Below are 15,475 nucleotides of genomic sequence, written 5' to 3'. Positions count from 1 at the left end.
TCCTTCATGTGAGGACCAGAGGGTGGCAACACAAGAACAGGGCCTTTTCTGCAGTGGCTCCCCGTCTGTGGGATTCTCTCTCCAGGGAGGTTCATAATATATCTTTAGGGACCAGGCAAAAATGTTCCTTTTCAACCAGGCCTTAGGCTGATTAATATTCTACAGCCTTTTAAATTTGTTTGTGTGGGGTTTTTTTGTTTACATGTATGTTGTTTAAGTTTTGGCCATTTATTTGTGCGTTTGCCTTGTATTTTTTTGCAGCGAGGTCTTGAACTCAAGCCAGGCTGCAGAGGAAGAAAGCAAAGAGTTGGGAGCACCCTTAGAATGCGCTCTGAATCTTTTTCTTTGACATCACAGTGATGTCAGATGACTGACAGTTTCACCCACTTGTCAAATGGCCCATAGGGGTGGTGTGTGCCAATAGGCAGCAAGGGCACATTCAGAGATGTTCTGCACGGCTGCCCTGCAGCTATGAATTCTCTCTCCCTTTCGGCAGCTTGACAGAGCCAGGGCAGCTTTTCTGAAGCTGGGCAAGATCTTTTTATGCGAGGATTGGCTTTCATCCACAAAGGTTAATCCAGCAGTGGACTGTCTCTTTCCTCCTTTTTCTTTTTTCAAAGCAGCTATAATGTGTATCCAGGTGTTTGTTTTTTAACTGGTTTCCTTTAAGTTAAAGTAGGACACTTTTTATTTTATGGGGTATTTGGGGGTTTGTTTTGTAATCTGAGCCATCCGGTTGGGGCAAATGATCAACTACATGCTGCATAGCACCGTCTCTGTGAAATGAACACTCCCTGTGCTGTTTGCTTTGTGAAGTTTGATAGCCAGAGCTCAGAAACTGGTGGCTGCTTCCTGTATTGTGTCTCCTATATTGTTTCTGTGCCTCGCTTCTTACAATGGTTTTATATTTTATCATCAGGTGGAATTTGCTTTTATTGGAGGTTAGCAGCTGGCTTTGTGGAGGAAATTCCTCCAAATGCATACATTTTTTATTTTTCTAAAATAAAATGGTGAGCAGGGCATGGCTAGCCAAGCAATGGGACTATGAAGGACAGGATAATATTTTCTGCTTAGATTAGAACTATAGGAAGCTGCTGTATACCTTCTTAGATAATTTCAGCCTTCCCCATCGTGGTACCCAGTTGTTTTGACTGCAACTCCTGTTGCTTCTGACTCTTTGGCATACTGGCAGAGGCTAATGAGAGTTGTAGTCATCTGTATATTTTGGAAATTGGCTTGTCTGTTCATCCTATAGTCTGTTTGTTTTCTGTGTGTTCGGACGCCTCTTGAGATATTGTTGTCAAACTGGGTATGAGGGTTCCTGAGCTGGGGTGAGTTCTTTTCATCAACACTTGGATGCTGAGTGCTACTTTGATTCAAGATGGTGGAACAAAGCATGACTTTGGCGTGACTTTGCCCATAGGTTTGGCCACCTCTCAAGATCCCCTTACCAAACTCAACACAAGGATTCCTGAGGTAGGGGAAGGGAGGTCTTCATTGATGTTTGGAACCAGGTGCCATTTTGAATCAAGATGGCTGACCAAAATGTGACTTAGGTGTGACTTCACCAGGTTTTGGGTCAACTCAGAAATTATGCTATCCATTTAAAAATTGAAATATTTGTTAGTTTCTAAAAATTCCTGAGTAGTGCCAAGCATTCTCTGCTAGTCCAAACGTAAGAAGAATCGTGCTGGAACAGGCCAATGACCCAATAATAAATTTGGCCATAATAAATATTGAATTCTGGCACACTGGGAAATTGCACAATTGGGTATTTATTTGCATAAGATCCATTAAGTGATTCTGCTGAACAAAGTCATATTCAGGACAGAGATCCATGAATGCACTTGTCAGGTTGCCAATGGGAGGGCTATACTTTTCAGCCTGACAACACCTTCCTTACCAAGGATTGAGAGATGCATGGATGGAAGCTCATCTCTGATAGGCTTACCATACGTCAGGAAAATTCCTGACTTGTCCTGGTTTTGGGGTGTAAAACTGGCATCAGGGGAATTTTACCAAATCATCTAAATGTCAGGGGAAACCCATATGTACAGTATGGCAACGTGATGAAAAAAGCAGCAGAAACATCTCCAAAAAGCTTAAAATCACTATTTTGGGGGGAGGTCTTCCTGAAAAAAGCTCAACAACATTGTGGGTGTCTGGAATTTAACTTTTTGAAATATGGCAACCCTTATCTCTGACCTTGCAAAGTACTTCAGAAGCACTCAAAAACAAAGAGAATTCTTCAGTGTACCATGGAAGCTCAGTACAACTGCAGCACCAGATCTCAAATAACCTTCTGCTGGATTTCTGGTTAGGCATTGATAAATGCATCAGTTTGCATTTTAAAAACAATATCTGCACCAAAATTTGGATGCTTTGCCCAACACACACTTTTTGCAAAAGTATAAATTTCCTCCAATTTATATTTTTGCCTTTTTCTCTCTCTAGTGTGTGTCCACATTTCCCTAATAGATGTTCACTAGTGTACACATGTTCATTGTGTGCACAGTTCCTTGGTTGGTTGGAGAACCTCAACACAGCATTACAACATTAGGAGAAGTGTTAGTTTCAAAGACTGCTGTTTGGCTCATGTGTTGGATTGGGAAGTGTGAAAGACTTCTGCTCCCATCTCTGCTTTCCAAACTAATGAGTCTACTTTCTTCTTCCCAAGTATCTCCAAACCTCAGCCCAGTGTCGGAAACAAAGCTCTTCCTCTCCCCTTGAGACATGATCCAAGGTGGCCAAAACTTTTGGCTACCTGCGAAATCTCCCTAAACTCTGTCGACTCCTCTCGCAGAGCAATGAAAGCAGAATGGTGAAATGCCTGGAGACCAAATCCTGTGAGGAAAGAGCTGGGTATATTTAGCCTGGAGAAGAGAAGATTAAGCGGAGACATAATAGCTGTCTTCAAATATCTGAAGGGCTGTCATGCTGAAGATAGATCTCCAGAGATTGGACTACAACTAATGGGTAGCAATTGCAGGAAGCCGATTTCAGCTAAATATCAGGAGAAACATCCTAACCAATAAGAGCTGTTCAGTTGTGGAACAGACTGGTTCAAGAGGTGCTGGGCTCCCTTTGCTGGAGGTATTTAAGAAGAGGCTGGATGTCTGACAGGGATGTTGTAACTCCATCCTGCATTGAACAGCTGAATTGCAACTACTCTATTCTGAACTTAAAAATGGAAAGCGTAATGCTGGTGGTCAACAAAAGAGGTTTAAAGACTCTCTCAAGGCAAATCTAAAAAAATGTAGTATAAACACCAACAACTGGGAAACACTGACCTGCGAGTGCTCCAATTGGAGATCAGCCTTTGAAGATGCTCAAACTCAGGACGAAAGGGAGAAACGTGCTAAGAGGAAGGGGTGCTTGGCAAACCCTCACCATGATCAACCCCTGCCTAAAAACCAATGTCCCCACTGTGGAAGGAGGTGTGGATCCAGAATTAGCCTCCACAGTCCCTTACGGACCCACTGTTAAAACCGTGTTCATGGAAGACAATCTTACTTGGCTATGATTGATCGCCAAAGAAGAAGAATCGCACCCTGCGTTGAGCAGGGGTTGGATTATATGACAAGTGAGATCCCTCCCAACTCTTAACACAAGAACATATGAGAGCCTGGTGGCCAATGGCCAATTTCATCCAGCATCCTGTTCTCACATTGGCCAACTAGATGCTCCAATGGGAAGCTCCATGCTATATTATCCCCACCCCAATGTTACAGAGCACCTAGCAGCCAGTCGACTCAGAAGTACCACTGAGTTTCCAGGGCTTCCTTCCAGGCAAGGGCACAGAGGTTAGCAGCCTAAGAGGAATTCTAGAGAATTCTGATGTTTTCTGGGCAACAGGAATGCCCTGCAGTGTTCAGCCCTGGATGACTTTGTTTTCCCCTTGGTTGACTTGTTTGAACAACACCCCTGTTGTGAATGGGAATCTCCCAGAAGCCCAGGCAGACTGTTCAGCCGCCTTCCCCATGGCTGGCTGTACCCCAGCCTCATCCATCTCCTTGAATAATCTCATCCCAGCCTGGGGCAGGAGAGGCACAAAATCCATCACTGAAACAGCCTTCGGGTGACTTGTGCTGTTGGGAGACAGACCCAATTTAACACTTCATTAAGGATTTGCCAGCCATTGATCTAGATTATCAGGGTTACTGCCAGCTAATTGCATCTTCCTATACTTATTAATTATATTTGGAGAGCAAGAGAGTGGTGCACGGCGCCTGTCTGCTATATTTAGAAAAATCTCCAGCAGATATCTAATTATGGAACAGATCATTCACTGGTGCTAGGTAAACCATTAAACCTCCCCGTATATATCTCACTCTCACTCTCTTTTCAGTCAGAGGTAACCGTTAGGATAGATCTTCCGCTGTTCACAAAGCCTTCCTCCTGGATTGCCCTCCATTTCATGTAACTAACAGAAGCAATAGTCTTTGTAAACAGCAGGGTAGAGGTGCTTTGCTGCCATTCACCCTGTGAAAAGGGATCATTCCTAGTAGCAAAGTTTGAAGAGCCTCCTTCTTAAAACACAGGGCTTGGAAGGAGGGGTGTAGCTAGCTGCTCTGGCACCCAGAGTGGTGGGGGCGGGGCGATCTGCCCACAGGGGCACCACGGCGATCCACCCACGAAGCCCACGCTGCTGTTTCGGGCAGCACAGGGCCCTGAACCACTGCGTCACTCCCAGGAGAGACATGTGGGCGCGCTGCAGGCCAGGCCCCACGGTAAGCGCCACCCCCTGCGATGTGCCATTTTGTCACCCTCCACCAGGGATGACACCTGGGGTGGGCAGCCTCCCCCCCCGTGCCCCCTTCCTACACCCCTGCCTGGAAGGAGGACTGCAGCACAGTGGCAGAGCACTTGCTGTGTCACAGAAGACCCCTAGTTCAAATTCTGACCCACTGCCAGTCAGGGTAGAGTATACTGAGCTCAATGGACCAATGGTATAGCTCAGTATAAGACAGGTTCTTGTATTGGTTGATGAATGAGAACAAGGCAGTAGAGTAGACAGTACCACCTCAGACTCCAAATTTGGGGGGGGGGTGATATTTCTGAATGCAGTCCCACAGTTATTTATTATTTTTTAAAAAATGATATTGAAAACTTTCACAGTGGAGAGTAAGCAGGGATCAACCTTTGTTCCTAATAAGGTGGTGTGTGTGTGTGTGTGTGTTTGTGTGTGTGTGTGTGTGTGTGTGTGTGTCACAATCACACACACACACAAACACACATACATATTTCAAAGAGGTGGCTTTTTTAAAAAAGGCAGCGGGAGCATTTAAAATTAGCTTCCACCACACACAGTTTGAAATGGTGCAATCCACTTGGCCACCCCATTCCAGCTTCATTTTTCCCTTCATGTTCTGACCAAGCCTTAATAGTACCATATTTTTCGCTCTATAGGATGCACCCAACCATAGGATGCACCTTGTTTTAGAGGGGGAGAACAAGAAAAAAATATCTCCCCCACTCTGCTCAACGGAGCCCCTTCCATTTCTCCTCCTGCTTAGCTGAAGGGGCGCTGCGCAGCTCTCCCTCTCTGCTGAAGCCAGGAGAGTCTTGCTCTCCCGGCTTCAGCAAAAGGAACCCGGAGCCTTTGGAGCGCAGCGTGAGTTCCCGCTGCGCTCCAAAGGCTTCAGGCAGCTATCCCCGAAGCCTGGAGAGCTGGTGCGCACCGACCCCTCTCGCTCTCCAGGCTTCAGCGAAAGCAACACGTAGCCTCCGGAGCACGAAGGGAGCGCTCCCTCTGCGCTTCGGAGGCTTCACGTTGCTATTGCTGAAGCCAAGGACCCCGCATTTGCTCCATAAGACGCACACACATTCCCCCTTAATTTTTGGAGGGGCAAAAGTACATCCTATAGAGTGAAAAATACGGTAATTCACGAAGCTGTGTTCATAATTCAGTGTCAAATATGTGAACCTCTCCACACACAAAACGTACAGCGTTGGACATGTGGATGTTCTCTCTGTAGTGTATGATCTGCGATGGCCATAGCCCAATTCTTGTGATTGGTCAGTGTAGATTCTCTGTGTGCAAAGTAGGAACACAGTAGCACGCACCACCCTTAATTTAGGAGGGCCTAAGGGGCAGGTGGCGCTGTGGGACGCAGGTGGCGCTGTGGGTTAAAGCCTCAGCACCTAGGACTTGCCGATCGAAAGGTCGGCGGTTCGAATCCCTGCGGCGGGGTGCGCTCCCGCTGCTCGGTCCCAGCGCCTGCCAACCTAGCAGTTCGAAAGCACCTCCGGGTGCAAGTAGATAAATAGGGACCGCTTACCAGCGGGAAGGTAAACGGCGTTTCCGTGTGCGGCTCTGGCTCGCCAGAGCAGCGATGTCACGCTGGCCACGTGACCCGGAAGTGTCTCCGGACAGCGCTGGCCCCTGGCCTCTTAAGTGAGATGGGCGCCCCACCCCAGAGTCTGTCAAGACTGGCCCGTACGGGCAGGGGTACCTTTACCTTTACCTTTAAGGGGCAGTGCTACTGTTGGAGCAGAACTCTAGGGCAGATGATCATGGCCCCATCCTGCAGAATGAGCAGGAAGTTAGCAAAGTAATACACATTACACATTGCCATCTAAAGCAGTGAGACCATTAAATCCAGAGTCTAGAATTACCTGTATGCAGCATCGTGCAGTACATCAGTCAGAAAAGCTGTAGGTGGAAGGGCAGATCAGAGTTTGGCAATTGCAGAAGGATCAAGGCCATTTCATCGCCTCTTCCCCAAGCGGCTGGAAGTTCCAGGCAGCCTCTGCTGGCTCAGTTTGTTTCGTTCAAGAGATCGCTGGAGACTTATAGCAGTCCCTATAAATAGCTTTTTTATTTTACTTAAAAAAATACGAAGGGAGAGAAGGAATTATAGGACTGTAGGTCCAGAGCAGGCAGTGTGAAATACAAGAATGTGGATAATCTCTGCTAAAATCAAAATGCTGCTCTTAAGAATGGGGTGGGGTTTTTTTTAACTGTCTGTCACACATAATGGAAAGTGGCTTGAAAAAATAACCAGTGGGGGAAAAGAAATGAATGGACTTTGCTCTGAACAGGTGAGTTTTTTGGAAGACATGGGTGCAAAAGCATCCTAGAAAAGCGTTGGGATGATGTTGGATTTCGAGGTCATAAGCAGATAACAAAGATGCAAAAAAGATAGGACTCCTGCAGTTTTAATCATTGTGTAGGAGAAGGACATTTACCTGGTGTTGCTTTCACGATAAACTAAAGGTACAGGGACCCCTGACCATTAGGTCCAGTCGTGGCCGACTCTGGGGTTGCGGCTCTCATCTCGCTTTATTGGCTGAGGGAGCCGGCGTACAGCTTCCGGGTCATGTGGCCAGCATGACTAAGCCGCTTCTGGCGAACCAGAGCAGCGCACAGAAATGCCATTTACCTTCCCACCAAAGCGGTACCTATTTATCTACTTGCACTTTGTGCTTTCGAACTGCTAGGTTGGCAGGAGCAGGGACCAAACAACGGGAGCTCACCCCATCGTGGGGATTCGAACCGCCGACCTTCGCATCGGCAAGTCCTAGGCTCTGTGGTTTAACCCACAGCGCCACCCTCATCCCCTTGCATGACAAACTACATCTGCTGAAATTCCCTGTTCTGTCCACAACTATTAAAAATATGAGAGCCCTGCTCTATTCCATATGTTAACCCTTTTGTCCTAATCAGATTCACAGCTCTTCTGTCGGTAAAGACAAATTAATACTGGGTCCAGAGTACAGCACTATGAAAACCTCTCCTTCCTTCCTTCCTTCCTTCCTTCCTTCCTTCCTTCCTTCCTCTGTCCCAGCATATTGTCTACTCTGACTGGCAGCAACTTTTTAAGGGACTTTTCCATCACCTGCCACCTGGTACTTTGAACTTGTGATAAGACGAATGACAGTAGCCCAGTGGTGGAAGGAATGTTTTGCACAAGGAGGGGCAATTTTCTATCCCTGATGTCTCCAGTGAAATGCACCAGGTAGGAGACGATGGAGAAATCCTTGGAGAGATGCTGCCAGTCAGAGCAGGTAGCATTCAGCTAGATGGACTCAATGGTATGAATGGCAGCTTTATCTTTGTTCAACAGCCAAATCTCAGTTGAGCTTTCCATTGCAGCAGATGTCAGTTTTGGTCCTTCAGTTTCTTAAAGGGTTGGATTCTCACACTCTGCTTACTCCTTCCTGGTTAGGGTGGCCATCTATAGAAGAAGACAGTGCTGTTGCCCATTCAACAGGACATTTCGGTAGAGGTAGCATGTTGTTCTCTTCTACACAACTGTTAAAGGTGCTGGAACCCTGTCTTCTTTCTACAGCACCTGATTCCTGGAGCAGGACTCTGCCGTAGTTGGCAGCGTGGTGTAGTGGTTAGAGTTTTGGTCCAGGACCAGAAAGACCAGGGTTCAAATCCCTCCTGAACCATGGAACTCACCCAGTAAACTTGGGCCGGTCACCATCTCACATCCTAACCTACCTCACAGGGTTGCCGTGAGGATAAAAAAATGGGGAGGAGAACTATATTTGCCACCTTGAGCTCCTTGCAAACGAAGGCAGGAAATACATGCAATACATAAATACAGTGGTACCTCTGGTTGCGAACGGGATCCGTTCTGGAGGTCCGTTTGCAACATGAATAGAAGTGATTCACCGCTTCTGCGCATGCACATGACATCATTTTGCACGTCTGCGCATGCGCAAGTGTTGAAACCCGGAAGTAACCCTTCCTGCTACTTCCGGGTCGCCGTGGGACGCAACCTGAAAAAACGTATCATGAAGCAAACGTAACATGAGTAATAGGCTTGGGTCTGCTGGGAAAGGAGAGGTCTAGTTCGAACGATAGAGAGGAACTTCTCACTAAAGTCAGGCCCACTAGTCCTGACTGCCCCAGGATCTCCATCTTCAGAAAATTGGGACTCCACCCCTTACGACCCATTTACCTGTGGTTCAGAGACTCACCTGTGGCAGTTCAGAAGTAGGTATGGGCGCGACTTTCAACCTTCACGGGCCTGCACCACCTTGTCACTATCCTTGATCGGGCCACCACAGCAGCAAGTGTAGCTGTGTGTGTGTGTGTTTATGTGTGTGTAGCAAATGATCTCTCTCTCTTTTTACGGCATTTCCACGCCCGGGTGTTTCCAAAGCCGGCCGCCTCGGCAGCGCTCTCGGGTAGCGGACATCAATATTTAATAAGCAATATATCCGTATTTTATTGCTCATTACTGGCAAGATTATTTCAGTATATTACTCTTAGATATGAATATTTATGGTGTATTACTCGGCTCGAAGTTAAATGGCTTATTGACATGCTATTAATGGCTGGTAAGCACCGCTTTGCTCTCGCTCCCTCTTCTGCTAAAGTGCCCATGGACGGGGTGGGTTTAGGAAGCTGTCAAGATCCTGGCGCTTGTGTTCTTTTTCTCTCAATGGCAAACGTTGGGAGGGAGCTGCGCTCTAGTCCAGCCCCATTGGGGCTCACCTGGTGGTGGTGGAGAAATAATCCAGACTCCATCTTATTAGGCTGACCAAATTGTCACAAAAGAATGTGCAAGCTTTTGAGTAGTGCAGAAGTCTTCATCAGGGCGGGGAAACCTTTATTAGTTCAGGGGTCACTTTGTTTGTTTGCTTGCTTATTGCCCAGTGGGTTGGACTAAATGACCCCCGAGGTCCCTTCTAATCCTATGAGTCTTTGACCAGATTTGATTGTCTGCATCCTTCACCCTAAGGTTCCAGGGCGGTTTGCAACATTAAAAACTGTTTAAAGCAAAGCAGGGCCGCCATGGGGTGTTGCTCAGAGAGTCCCTAGGGTCAGATGGAGTGCCTTGGAAGATTGCATAGCTGTCAACTTTTCCCTTTTCTTGCGAGGAATCCTATTTGGAATAAGGGAATTTCCTTTTAAAAAAGGGAAACGTTGACAGCTATGAGATTGCTTCTGGCACTTAAGACCCAAATCCCGCAGCCCTGTTCTGTATACACGCCCCCTCCACTGGTGAGATTTGAGCCTATGCATATTGACCACTGTGCAAACATGGATGCCAAGCATTTAATTTGATAAATAATAATGCTCTTGGGGTTTTGCTTTTGTTTGTTACTATGTATGCATACATTGTAAACCCTGGTGTGATCCTTGATGAAGGGTGTCATAGAAAATAAATACACTACCACTCATAGAAACATAGAATCGTAAAGGGGGGGCGTTATTGAGTTGCCTCTGCTTTTTTAAAGTATTTTGTGTTTTTATTTTGTATTTTTGTGTTGTGAACCACCCTGAGATCTGTGGATAAAGCGTGGTATACAAATATAATATAATACTAATAATATAATAATAATATATAAATATAAATAGAAGAAGAAGAAGACACAGTCCTGCCCTTGGCTGTCAGACATTTGGGAAGTGCTGCCTTTTTAAATTAGAGGGTGGATGGCCAGCTGTCATGGATGCTTTAGTTGAGATTCCTGCATTGCATGGGGTTGGACTAGATGACCACAGGGGTCCCTTCCAACTCTACATTTCTGTGATTCTATGCAAATATGCCTTGTGTGTCTCCAGTTCTCCAGTTGGTCATGAGTTCTTTTGACAGTTGTCTCCGATGAACTCCAGCCAGGCTGGTGCACAGGGCATACTTAAACTAGGGAGTTTGGCTCCCTGTGATGTCCACCAATGCGTGTGGTTTTAAAAGAGGGTTAGGCAAATTCATGAGGGATAAGGCTATCAGTGTCTACTAGCTCATGATTACTATGGTCTGCCTCCACTGTCAGAGGCATTCTGCCTCTGAATAACATTGGCAAGTGAGGAGAGCACTGTTGCCCTCAGGCCCTGCCTGCAGCCCTCGGGCCGGACACTGTCCAAGCAAAGGCGACTATGGGGTTGCGGTGCTCATCTCGCTTTCAGGCTGAGCGAGCCGGCGTTTGTTCACAGACAGCTTTCCAGGTCATGTGGCCAGCATGACTAAACTGCTTCTGGCGCAACGGGACACTGTGACGAAAACCAGAGCAGCGCACGGAAATACCATTTATCTTCCCGCCACAGTGGTACCCATTTATCTACTTGCACTGGTATGCTTTCAAACTGCTAGGTTGGCAGGAGACACTGTGAGAACAGTATGCTGGACCAGATGAGCCTTTTACTTGATCTGGCAAGGCTATTCTTACTTCCTTATCAGAAAGCAGGCAGCTGACTAGCCTTCCTCTTCCTCGCCTTCTTTCCAAGGATCGCTTCCACATGTGCCTCACGACTGTGCCGCTTGTCAGGTGTCCAGAGCGAGAGGCTAACTCTCTGGGATCATAAAGTCTAGCTAAATGAATTGTTGTTTCTGCCGCTGCTTCCCCTCTTTCAGCATCCGCTGCTTATGTGCATTTTACAAGCTGAGGACATCTCCCCAATGCAATAAATAGCCTCTGACAGGCAGTTGTGCAATAAAGCCCTGATGGTTCCCTGTAATGGTTATAAAACGCTGAATTATTTGGACGAGGAGCGGCTGATTAGGGAGCAACTCGGAGGCAGGATAATTAGTTGTGCAGTGGTAAATACAGGAGGCAACCTAAGAAGTGGTGAGTTAGGGAGTTCTTAATAATTCAGAGGCACTCCTGGGGCAGTAGAGATACGAAGCACTGAGCTGGTGTGCATTCTAAGGGCTCCAGTTGTGGGGAGATGCAGTCCATCCATCTTTTTCAACCACAGGTTTGGTGCTGATTATCACGAGAAGCTGGTGCTCCTAAGTGCCAATCATTTTTATTTTTTAAAAAGAAAATCTTCCTGAATCCTATCAGACATTCTCCATTGCTAACCCAATTTACAGCACTGGATTTTGGGATCATATCTAGAATACGGATTTTCTGTAGAGTTGCCAGCAAAGTTCACTGAGCTGAGAAACAAGCTCCGAGGGCTTGGCAATTATTAACTCAGAGGACGGGAGAACATTGGAAGCCCCTGAATTCTTCTGCAGCTCTGATTGAAACCTGAGCCGGAGAAGATTTTCCAGCTTAGTCCTGCACAGATGAGCTGCTTCTGGGGGTACTGCTACTGGGGGGACACAGGGACCAAGATGTCCTGGCCCCAAGGTATCCCACAGAGGGTCACCTCAGTTTACTATGTCCAACTCTTCAAAGCACTTCCTTATGTAAAGCAACAGAGAAACCACTCTGTTGTTTTGCACAAGGAGTGCTTTGAGAAGTTCCCCCCAGGAAGAGTTAAGGATATTTCAATAGATTTGGAAATTGAGCTACTTTCAGATATGGGTGTGGGGAGTAATTCTGTTCTTTGGCAAGTTAACAATGTTAGAAACTCAGATATAGAAGCTGGGTGTGAAATGGCTCCTTAAACCAGGATTACCATCAGCAAAACGGAATGCCTTGTTGCCATTATTCAGTAGCACTTTTGCGTTCCTGAAATTCATTCTGATTGTGCAAATAAAACATCATGGATAGAATTCTACAGGAAGTGTTGCTGGTGTGTGAAAACAGTCAAGATCCAAGGATCCCCAGGCATGTACCTCCAGGTGGTGGAGACATCAGACGCCATCCTGGCACCTGGGCGCCTTCACTTGATCATAAGTGGCCGAAAGCCAGGTGCAAAATGCGTCTGGCACCTGAGGAATTTTGAACGCTGCAAGCCAGCTTGAGCCAGAGGTAGCATACCCACCTCTCATTTCCAGTCCCACAATCTGTGTCCTTGCGGCCAACAAAAAGGGTCAATTCAGAAATGTAGACAGTAATTCTATGCATTGTGCATCCAAAACATTTTGGGGTCCAGTCTTGTTACAGTGAACCATGCCATTTTAACATCAGGGTTACAGCGGCCCAGTGGGGCTACCTTTGAAAAGTGCTCAGAGAACATTGACTGATTCAAAATTTGGCAGCACAGTTGTTGAGATGGACCCAGTGCACTGATCACATGACACTGGTCTCAGCTATCCGTAGGTTCACTGGTACACTTCAGAGTTGTGGCTATAACACCGAGGTGAAAAGGATAGGATGGATTCGAACATGGAGCATGAGAAGCTGCCTTATACCAAGTCAAACTAGGTCCTTCTTCCTCAGTATGCTTTACACTGACAGGCAGCAGCTCCCTAGATATCCAAACAGGAGTCTTCCCTATCCCTATCTGGAGTTGCCGTGGATCGAACCTTGACCTTGTTTTTGCAAAGCTTGTGCTCTGCTATGACCCTTTCTCTTAATGCTCTTTGGGTCTGAAGCTTTTATTATCTGCATCCGTGGCACCAACTGTTGACTAGTTCGGCAGGCAACTCTGCACTGGAGAGTATGCTATTTACCGCAGTCTTGCGTCCGTTTGGAACCCGTGTCCCAAGAGATGACGCCTGCTGGCATAGGAAGTTGGCGTACTGCACTTGGCAAAAGTGAGGTGTGTTGCCCGGGAATCTTAGCGCATCCCTCCAGACCATATGGCAGGGCTGGCCGTATCGGGGCCGAGTAGCAGAGGGAGCAGGTGGCAGGCTGAGCGTTGTTTCCTGCGTAGGAGTTGCAAGTTCCTGCTGCCCTGAAAGCCAGGGCCAAATACGAGAGAGGAAATGAGCTGAAGGACAGCAAAAAAATACCACTGTCGTGCCCTATGTGTAAAAGAGTGGGGTCAGTTATTGCAAACAGCGTAGGGAGTCTTGTATCCACAGGGAAGGCTTTGCTAATGCTTCTCAATTTGGGGAATCATCTGGGATTGTAAACCTGACAACTGTAGTGACCCTGATCTTAGGGGTTTTCTCCTAGATTGAAAATGTGCCGGTTTTGGTCTCTGGCTGAGATGACCATATTTTGCTTTACCATCATTATCCGGCACGGCAGTCCTTTCAGGCTTCTTCATAATGCAACTGCCAAGGTTCTTTCCTCCTTCCTTGCAAGCTGTTTCTTGGTGCACATGATGGCTGGGAGAAACACAGCATGTGAACCGGGGGGAGAGGGATGCTTCGGAGTAAAAAGAATATTAGAAATCAGGGCAGAAGAGCCAGCGTCATAACCAGTAACACTAACACGATAAACCCCATGTCTGTTGCAGCCAGTGCCTTTGGTGAAGTGTGATTGGTCTGTGGAATCAGCTGACAGAATGGTCAGCTGACAGGGCTATGTGTGGCACTACAGGTACCCTTGAGGAACCCAGTTCAGTCAGCAAGGCTTATAGCAGAATATAGTCCATGTGACACAGGAAGTAAACTACCAATGCATGGCCAATGGGAGCCCTTTCAGCTATGGCTGACAAGGCTACCGCTTGGTCTTTTGTGGTTTCTCTGGAGTTGTTTCGTCATTGGCTGAGCTGTGCTCCTCATGGGTGCCATTTATGCTGCAGCATTTAGCATTCCAAGGACCAATCAAGCTTCACCAAGCCTTCTAAGACTCCAGCCTTGGTCTTAAGTCTCAGCGGCTTGTCTCGTTATTTCTGTGTGATTCTCCTGTTGCTGTGCAAACGGCAAGGATTGATGCCTCCAGCAAGAAGATCTGAATTTGTTTTGTCTGCATCTGATTTAGTGTGCATGTGCATGCACACACAGAGAGCTTTTCTCCTGGGGTATAAAGGGTCCTGTAAGAACCCTTGTATACAACAGAGAATTAATTCCAAGGCGCTTTTAAAAATGTGGTGGTGGAACACCCAAGGAAGAAAGGAACTCTGCAAGTGTCTCTGTAATGCCTCATCCTGTTTTTGTTATTTCCCCTCAAGGGGAGCCTCAAACTCTTCTCTCTTCCTTGCAGTCTTGCGAGATGACTTCCGCCAAGCTCCCAGCGATGTGGTGGTGGCAGCGGGCGAGCCAGCTGTGATGGAATGCATTCCACCGAGAGGACACCCGGAACCCACCATTTCCTGGAAAAAGAACAACATCCGCATCAGCGATAAGGATGAGCGCATTACGGTGAGACTGAGGGAAGCCCCCCTTGAAAAAGGCAGCCCTGTACCTCTTTCAACCTAAATAATTTCTTTGGGTTTTGCCGTTCTGTTCAAGGCTGAGAACCTTGGAGGAAACATAGGAATCTACATAATAATAATTGGTCCATCTAGCTCAACATTGTCTACACATACTCTCAGCAGCAGATAGAAGTCTTTCCCAGTTATACATGGAGAGATGAGAGATTAGACCTTGAACCTTCAAAGCTTGTGTTCTACTGCTGATGCTACAGCCCCTCCAACCACCTGCTACCTGATCTTTTCAACTGGAGATGCTAGGAGCATGGACCTTCTGCATGCAAGGCATTTAGCACTGAGCTTAGGCCATGACAGGCAAAATATCCTGGATAGGGCACAGTAGAACTGAATGCATGGTTAGGAGCAGCAGGCAGATAGCCTTGAGCATTGATGGAGTATTGCCTAAAATTCCGCTGAGGTCTGAAATACTCTTGCAGGAAAATGTGTGATCTCAGCCGGTTCTCCCTAGAGAAGGTCAGCTCCCAGTTTAAGGTGCAGAATCCATTTTTATTCATTTAGCGGGATTTATATGCTGCTTCAACCTCTAAGTGGTTTAAACAGAATATAAAATGTCCACTAAAACACATTTATTAAAAT

General features: G+C 46.8%; 1 protein-coding gene and 1 long non-coding RNA gene across 13 annotated transcripts in view; one reads left to right on the top strand and one right to left on the bottom strand.

Annotated features, from left to right (window-relative positions):
• Positions 1-15,475, top strand: part of ROBO3 (roundabout guidance receptor 3) — a 329,951-nt gene that overhangs the window by 239,560 nt on the left and 74,916 nt on the right. For all 12 annotated transcript variants that reach the window (XM_083713429.1, XM_083713427.1, XM_083713428.1 and 9 more), the window contains exon 3: positions 14,671-14,828. In XM_083713429.1, coding sequence (XP_083569555.1) covers positions 14,671-14,828 — 158 coding nt within the window. The remainder of the gene's footprint in view (positions 1-14,670; positions 14,829-15,475) is intronic.
• The window catches only part of LOC310832278, a 76,979-nt gene that overhangs the window by 33,418 nt on the left and 28,086 nt on the right, over positions 1-15,475 (bottom strand). The window lies entirely within an intron of this gene.

Source organism: Podarcis gaigeae, assembly GCF_964106915.1.
Source record: "Podarcis gaigeae genome assembly, chromosome: 15".
Classification (NCBI taxonomy): domain Eukaryota; kingdom Metazoa; phylum Chordata; class Lepidosauria; order Squamata; family Lacertidae; genus Podarcis; species Podarcis gaigeae.
The sequence above is the reverse complement of the archived record's forward strand: the minus strand, read 5'-3'. Positions and strand labels throughout refer to the sequence as shown.